This window comes from Terrapene carolina, unplaced genomic scaffold (genome assembly GCF_002925995.2).
Source record: "Terrapene carolina triunguis isolate 2854851 unplaced genomic scaffold, T_m_triunguis-2.0 Scaffold95, whole genome shotgun sequence".
Taxonomy (NCBI): domain Eukaryota; kingdom Metazoa; phylum Chordata; order Testudines; family Emydidae; genus Terrapene; species Terrapene triunguis.
The window spans coordinates 40461538-40470308 of NW_020664446.1; the positions used below are offsets into that span (position 1 = coordinate 40461538).

General features: G+C 45.2%; 1 protein-coding gene across 1 annotated transcript; it reads right to left on the bottom strand.

The window, feature by feature from the left end:
* Positions 1-5746: 5746 nt before the first annotated feature.
* Positions 5747-8457, bottom strand: DDIT4 (DNA damage inducible transcript 4). Its single transcript, XM_026651020.2, has 3 exons — positions 8097-8457; positions 7625-7874; positions 5747-7127 (listed from the first exon to the last, which is right to left on the bottom strand). The coding sequence occupies exons 2-3, from the start codon at positions 7803-7805 to the stop codon at positions 6637-6639; spliced, it is 672 nt and encodes a 223-aa protein (XP_026506805.1). The 5' UTR covers positions 7806-7874; positions 8097-8457; the 3' UTR covers positions 5747-6636.
* Positions 8458-8771: the final 314 nt, after the last annotated feature.

Sequence of the window (8771 nt, forward strand, 5' to 3'; positions counted from 1 at the left end):
ACCAGAAGCTGTTGTCTTTCTTACCCAGTGCTGCAGACAATCTGTCACCTGCACAGCTGCTACAACTGAGGGGAGTGTTCAGGCTGGGATGTGTAAGTTATGCCATATCCTTACAGCTGCTGCTTGAAAGGAAAAAGGAGAAAGTGGGAGCACTTATCTCTCCCCTCCTCCCACCCCTTCTAGCAGTTACAAAGGGAATCTCAGCTCAGTGGCTTATCTATAGGAAAGCACCTCACAGTGCTTAAACCTTGACATAGTGCTTAAAATTCAGGTGGGAGCTGGTCACCAATTCAAGCTTGGGGTCCCAGCATTGCTAATGTTGGTGGAACCAGTGTAGGCCAAGCCTACCAGTGTAGCATCCTTTCCCAAATTCTGCAGTGTCAGAATTACTATCATTATTATTTACCGTGGCCAGAATTTTCAGAAGGGTTGTAGGTGCTGAACGCTTGATACACAGCTCTTGAGAGCTCTTTTTGAAAATCTGGCTCCATATGCCAGGAGTGTATTTTGCAACGGATAAGACACAATTAAAGGTACAGCCCTTGTTCCAAGGAGTTAAATATCTAAAAATGATAATTGAATATAAGGTCAAATCCAGCTTGAACCCACCAGGGCTAAGAGTGCTATTCGCTGAGACAAAATGACTTCTTTTAAAAGACTAATTTAAAAATCACACTTTTGTCTGAGAATGTTGAACCTGCTATTGTTATAAGTAACACCTAAGGTGATTATTTCTGAAAGAAGTTGGTTGGTGGACAGGTGTGATCTTTTTTCAGTTTGTTTACTTTGTGCATTTGACAGAACTTTATGTACAGTGAGCTTTCCTGTGTATAGTCCGTTTCCTCTGTTGTGTGTGTGTGGGTGGGGGGGTCATTCACAGTAGAGGGAAAAGTTTAAAAAATGTGATTATAAAACCACAAGTATTAGCAGGAGAACTTGGGCAGGTTTAGGACCTGAAACTACTATAATCCCTATTTAAAAATTGAATGACAAGATGTTGGTGTCCCTCTAAGGTACTCTGTGGTTTTAAGGTAAATGTTCTCTTTACTTTTTGGTAAACTGAAAGTTTATTTAGCAGATTGATGTAATATGTTGATTCTCCCCATGAACTGCTCCAGTTCATGGAACAATAGATGTCTGTGTTTGGCAACTGGCAAAGGGTTCATGGGTATTTGTTTAAAAGGGTTTCCCTGAGTATTTCTTAATATTCTACTTGGGTGCACAGAAACTACAGCTGTTCAATATGCCTGTGCCATTATAAGCTACATTTACCTGTATGCTTTTTGGCAAAGGGGAATCTCTTCTATATGCCATGGACATTGGATGTAATAAATATGCCATGTCCTGTCTTAGCAACAGGGATCAGAGACCCCGGGAATAGTAGTACAGGAATCGTGAGGAGGAGGCTTGGATGTTTTGGAAAGGGCATGTAAGAAAATAGAGATAAAGCCGCCATACTCCAGACAGAATTAAAAATCCTTTTGCAAGAAGACCGTAAAAATTTATTGTATGTCCTAGTGCCCCTTTCCCCATATTTACAGGGTATTCTCTCCTTAGGCATGATCTACACACAGGTTTTGTACTGGTGTAACTATGTTGGTTGGGGTGATTTTTTTTACTCTATTTTATTTGTTTTTTAACATCTATAGATATGCTGGTGCAACCTCTAGTGTGGATGCAATTATACTGGTAGAACTTATTCTCCTTCCCATATACAAGTGAGCTATACCAGTATAAGCACATTTATATGGATATAATAGCAACCACACCAGGAAGGTTGTGTCACTTTAACTATTCTAGTACAGTGGTACAACCAGGGCCGGTGCAACTACTTAGGCAAACTAGGCGGCCGCCTAAGACGCCTAGTGGTTGAGGGCGCCTAAAAGCCCGCTCAGGCGAGGAGGTGGAGTGGAGGTGAGCTGGGGCAGGGGGGCCGCCCGCAGTAACAGGGGGGGCGCACAGGGGAACCGCTCCCCGCCCCAGATCACCTCCACTCTGCCTCCTCTGCTGACCACACAGCCCCTGCTCTAAGTCTCCTCCAATCGGCGCCGCAAGCCTGGGAGGAGAATTAGAGCAGCGCTGGCATGCTCAGTGGAGGAGAGCTGGGGCGGGCTCCCCGGGCGGGGTTAGCTGCCACGGGGGGGCTCCCCAGGCAGTGTTAGCGTCCCCGGGCGGTGTTAGCTGCCGCGGAGGGGGGCGGGGTTAGCTTCTGCGGGGGAGGGGGCTCCCCGGGCCGGGTTAGCTGCCATGGAGGGGGGCCTTGCAAGGGGGGGTAGCTGCTGCGAGGAGGGGCTCATCGCGTGGGGTTAGCTGCCGCGGGGGGGGGGGGGTCCTCGGGTAGGAGGGGTGGGTGGGCGTGGTTAGCTGCCACGGAGGGGGTAGTGGGGGGGGCTAGCTGCCAGGGGGGGGGGGTGTGCAAGGTGGAAGTTTCGCCTAGGGCGCGAAACTTCCTTGCACCGGCCCTGGGTACAACCTTATTTTCAGTCAGAGCCCAATCCTCTACTCATTACTCTAGCAAACCTCTCACTAAAGTCAATAGGGACTGATCTTTTTAACACAGTTTGGCAAAACATATCCTCTTTTCAAGACAGCTGTACACTACCGATTTCTGCCAGCGTAGCTAGGTCACTCAGGGTGAGAAAAGGTGTGATCCCTGACCAATATAGCTGTGCCAGGAGAAGTCCCTGATGTAGATGCTGCTATACTGGCAAAGCTGTGTTTTTACCATCGTGTTTTGTTTAATAGCTTGTTTTGTTCAGGGGTGGTTTTACTATGTTGGTACAGAAGGCAGCTTTGCCAGTAAAGCTGCGTACACTCTAGGCGTGCTTTGCCAATATAGTATATCCCTGTTCTTATACCAGGAAAGCTACCTTAGTGTAATCATCACCTTGTTTATGTCCTACTATTTCATGAAATCTGACATGGTTTCATGCAACATTGGATAGGTCCTTCTGCAGTAGATCCTGACTAATGAACTAGTGGCTGGGCCCCTATGAGTTGGCTACTAATCCATTGGCTGTTCCAGGAGTCAGCAGCTGGTGACACAGAAATGAGATGTTTGGCTTGGACTGCCTGTATCCTCTTTCTTCTCCATAGTGAGAAATGTCCATTTTAGATTGCATGGTACAGATTCCTGGGTTCCTGCCAAGACCTGCTTGGCTTTTGATAACCTAACACTCTGTTCTTGCTTGCTGCAGCCAAGAGCCACCTGATTTGTTTTCCTCAGTTTAGTATTTTGTGTGCTATGAACCCATTCAGAAATTTGTGTCTTCAAAATCCCAGAGTATGGATATTTTGCTTCTGGAAAAATGCCAGATGCTCCTTAGACATTTGAGGGACTCCTCGAACCTCTAAGAATTTATCAAAGGGGAGGGGCCACGCTATTAAAATGTCAGGGCGGGACGACGACTGTTTGAAAACCTTTAAAAACAATGTTAAATTTCCACATTCTGATATCGCTTTTGAGTCTGACTTGGTCCCCCTTACTCACACTGAGTAGTAATTTACTCAGGGAGTAATCCCCAATTTTTTTTAATGAGAAACCAATTTTTGGGGTCAAAAACAGACTTTTTTCCGGAAACTCCTCTTTAATTGAAAAAGCCAATTTCCATTGAAAAAACATAAATGGATTTTTTTTTTAACCAGTTCTATCCTCTTCATCCCATACCTGGTCTATCTTGCTTCACTCTTAACTTGTCAAGCAACTTAATATATGCACTGGTGCAAGCTTTTTTGAGTTATAATTGTAGGCTTATGTAATTGGTCTTATTCCTTTGGATTAAAGGACAAGCACTGGATAATGTATTGTAGGCAACAATCCTGCACTGGGGGATGGGGTAAAGATTAGAATGACCTAACTTGTCTTTCCATGATTATGTCTTTTCTCTGATTTTCTTTTGGTGGCTATTCTGGCATCTTTTCTTCTGCTTACAGGCCATTGGCTGTGGCCCATTTGAACTCTTCACCTCCCATTCCAAGAACCAGCCAGATGTAAAGTACAAATCAACTAATCCAAATCCTTATCTCAAGACTGACGATATCTGAGACACGTATGCGCCGTTTACATTGCTAAGGAAAAAATGGCATCTATTTCTGACAACCAGGTGGCCAAATGTGATGGCTATTTGCTACAGCTACTCTTGAAAGTAAGGAAATAACCTATTAAAGATTATAGGCCACATTATATCCTGCTTTATACCCAGTGCCACTTACTGGGTGTAAGTCAGGGTAGAATTTTGCTCAGTTAATGCCCTTTTCTGTATTGTGACTATTGTATTTTAATGGTGAAATAGGATCCTGAGGAATCTTTCATTGCACCACCCTCTTTCAAAGGCTTCCTATCATGACGGTCTTTAAGGAAGGATGGACACAGCTCCTTGAGTCTTTAGTGTTGTTCAGAAGGTGCATTTGAGAGAAATGTGTTCCCCCAAGGGGAAAGCACACTGCCTCCCCTATGCTAAGGACTGAAATAGAGATTGAAACTTCTATCCCATGCTACAGCACACAGACACTAGCATGATGTGAAATTTGGGCCAGCTGACAAAAACCAAATACAATCTTGTGTGCTATTGCTCAGTTACCTCACTAGGTAACACCATGGACTTCAACTAGAATATTTTGTTAGAAATACAGGATATTCATCAGCTGTGGTGCTCCCCAATAGACTGAGGATTCCTTTCATAATCTCTTTAGGAGCTGAAGTAATGCTCATAGAGGGACAAAAAAGAACAGTCATATAAACTTAAGCAGATATATATGAAACTAGACAACAGAAACTATTAGCTTTCTTTAACCTCACTCCTGTTTCAAGAAATGTGTTCCCTCCTCCTCCTTTTTCAGGATTGCTGGTGTTATCTTTTAATATAGAGTTTAAGCTCCTTGGAGAAGTGATCTTGGGACAAATTCATCCCTGGTGTAATTCTGTTGATTTCAATGAGTTCATACCAGGAGACAAATTAATCCGTGGTATGTCTGAAGTGCCATACAAACAGGCACACTTAAACATATAAAAAACAAGTCTTCCTTAAAATTGTACCTTTATGAGTGAAGGATATTTCCAAAATGAAAATACTTAGGATGGCTAAGAACCGCCAAGAGAAGGGGAGTGGGTATATTGCCTCAGGCAGAAGCAGGATTTTGTAATAGCTTTTTATCCCTTTGTTAGTGATAAGCTGGAAATCAGAGCATCATGTTCTAATGCCACTGCCCTAGGAGCATTAATACTGTCATATGCTCTTCCCTAAAGTGGCAGACACCAATCTTCTATGGGGAGAGCTCATTTGGGTGCTCTAGGACTAGCTTTTTAGCGATCGTGCTTGCTCACTACAGTGATTTACCTCTATCAATTTTAAATGTCCTGCAAATTAGAAATTAATTGACATATGATTGTTCATCTCTTGTTAATACTGTACTTTACTATTTCAAATGGTTGAGGAACTTGAGGCACATAATTCTGAGACCACATAGTTCAGGAAAAGAGAAAGGTCTCCCAAAAATGCCAGGCATACGGTGTCTGAGCTACGTTAAGAAACAGATTCTGCCACCTTTATTCATGCTCAGTAGAACTGCTGAAAATCAGCGCTGCTGGTAATGGATTACGGTACTATGGTGTTTGTAAAGCAAGACATGGCACTCACCATGGTTTATGCAAGGTACTCTAAACCTACAACGTGAGGGGAAGTGTCCACTACCTTTCAAGTGATATTGCTCAGATATGTTAAATAGGAGAAACTAAAAAGAGACAAGCTGTCAATTAGAAAGGTTTTATTAGAAAAGTAAAAAAAACACCCAAAAAACAATACAATTGCATAGAAAGGCTTGCACTTGAACATCAAGTGTATTAATGTAAACTGTAATCAACGGAAGCACTACATGGTATATCATATAGGTTGTTTGTGAGGGTTCCTGCCCTCATCCTAGCATCGCATCACACCTCCCTCTGGCATGCAGTATTGGAGTGCTGTAGGCAGCTCCCAGCAGCATTTTCTTCAAGCATCAAAGATATGAAGTGATTACAACAACCCAACAACTTCTGCTTCTACATTCACTTGGAGTCTATATATAGCTGCCCTAATGTCAGTAGTGGAGCATCATCTTTGATCCAAATACATATACTTGGTCCCATTAGACCTAAGTTTAACCACCATTCATTCATACACATGCACCACCCTCCCCCCGCAAAAAAACCATTGATTACAATGTATTTTGTTATAAAAAAAGTCAGCCAGGAATAGGGAGACTGTCTACCCCCAAAGCAGCCCTGCTGCTGCATCTGGCATCAGCACTGTCACAAGACTAATTGAAGTCAGTACAATAAAAAGTTGTCCTACAATCACAGAAAGGTTACAGCTAGCACTCACTTGTGATCTATGCCCACTCGGAGAGTGAGGGAAGCAGGGTGCAGTTTTGTTTTCCAGCAAGTTTCCTCCTTGCCCTCCCTCTCTGTTTGGATTATTTCCTTCTATAATTGTACAATCATGCTCCAAACTAACCTAACCTTGGAGACTCTAAAGAGTTGCCACATTTTAACCAGCTTATGTTCACTTTTTCAAAGCACTTAAGTTGTCACTCCAGTTTCTCCTGGTGCTCTACACCAGTTTAAAGAGTAATGATCAGTTATTCCTCTATGAGGCGCCTTCAACACTCCTCTATTAGCAACTGCTCAGAGCTGTAAAGCTTCTTTTTAATGACTCTGAATCCAGTGCTCAGCTTCAGCGACTGACTGAAGCCAGGAGTGAAAGAAGTCCCAGAGCTAAGAAGTCCCTGGATTTTAGGCCAGAGCCGGGAGTCCAATCTTAACACAAGGGTCAGCTGGAAAGTAGGCACAAGATTCGGATCCACTGCAATCTGCCCCACACTGTGACACCCCTTCCCTTGTTCAACACACAGGTCAATGAGGGCACCTCTCAGGCCACAGGGCTCACTATAAGCCAGGTGAAGCAGCTCTTTGCTGACTTGAGTGACGAGTTGGCTTGGCATCACAAGTCTGGAGCAACGCCTGGAATTGATATTGGCTTTGTTCAGACTGACTTGGATTAGTTTCATGAGATTATTACATAGGAGTTCATCTTCTGGGTCATTTAACAAGTCAAAGTCTGGCAGAGAAACTTCATCCAGGTACTCTGCATCTGTGAATGAAAATCAAAGAAGGCAGGTCAGTATTGGCTAGTTTATTAAACTGGCTTTTGTTTCACAAACTCCCTAGTAAAAGTTGCTACAAAGGACCAAATGTTAAGGGAAAGCAAACTGATCAGTTCATGAACTGAAGCAGCTTTTCTGTGAGAGAATAATGTAAAGTACTAGGTGATAAAAAACAGTATTGTGGGATAGGGAAAGAAGGGCTGCTAGAGTTTTATGGGACAATATTTTTTTTTATTAAGCTTAAACCTCTCCCGTTGTGTGTTTTAGCTTTACTGAATTACAGCTCTGGTGTACATTCATTTTGCTATTTGAATTGTGTTTTAAAGTATATTTACTGGACACAGTTTAGAAAAAAAACATTTTATTTTTTAGGAAGTGTGTACCCTTCTTAAATTTGGATAATACCATCCTAAATTGTTAGTTATAGTATAACTCAAAACACCAAAGAACATGAAGTTTCAGTCCTAAAATCTACGGTACTTACCTCCTTCACAGCTCAAGCTGCTGTCCAGGGATTCACAATCCGAGCTCTCCGCTCTGACACAGCGATCGGGCACTTCCTGCTGCCAGCTCTTTCCCCGGGAGAAGATGGGTGAGGGCTGGTTCTCTCTCTGCTCTGGAATGGGGGGCAGCGAGGAAGAGAAGCTGTCCCACACGCCTGGCATCGCTGCTGCTGGTCAGGTCACCCTCCGGAGTGGAAGTGGGGACGCGGAGATCAGCACAGAATACAGGTCCTGCAATCCAAGGCCAGCACAGAAAGAGGGGCTCAGTAACGCACGGCTCTAGCGCTGTTAGTTCACGGTCATGCAGAAAGATCTCGAATGCAACAGAGACCTAGACCTAGACCTCGGGGGGTTTACACCGATGATCATCTAGCGAAACAACCCGCGGAGAGAATGAAAGGGAGCGGAGCGCTGTGCCCCGGGCAGGAAAGACAACCCCAGCGCGATACTTACCGGGCCGCGGGGTCCGGGCTGGGAGCAGCCGGAGGCGGTGGAAGAGGTAGTCGAAGTGCCGCTCCCGGGGACGATTGGAGGCTGCTGGTAGGGGCCGGGGTAGTGCTGTGCACGCACTGAGTTCCCCTTCTCGGCGCTGGTGTCCCCCTGACCCGGCTTGAGCCCTTTAAATAGACAGCTCAGGAGCGGCCGCCCCTCCCTGCTCAGCCAGAAACCCCGATCCGGCCTCTAGTGCTGCAGCCACCAGTCGCGAGCCGGGAGTGTGTGCCGGGCTCGGCCAATGGCAGGCAGGCGCACGTTCGCAGCGTTCTCTCCTGCCCGGTTACAGCAGCCTGGGCTCCGCCCCCCATTGTGGATGGAGTCTGAGCTGCGGGCGGAGAGGCCTTGGGGATGCGGAGGAACATGATTAAGGGGGGTGGGGTGGGGTGGGGGTGTTTATTACAGAGTCTCAGGGCTTGGTTGGGCTGGGGAATGGCACGGAGCGAGCCCGTGCACCCGAAAGGCTCGTTCACTGCGGAAAGCATAAGCCTCTCGTTTCTGCCTGTAAACTAGCTGCTATAGACTGGGCTACACAAAGTAACATTGTATTGTACTGGGGGATCTGAGCCCTAGCTTAACTCTCCGACCCAGCACAAGTGGGTGCCTTTGCTCGTAGAGATTGAAAGGATGAGGGTG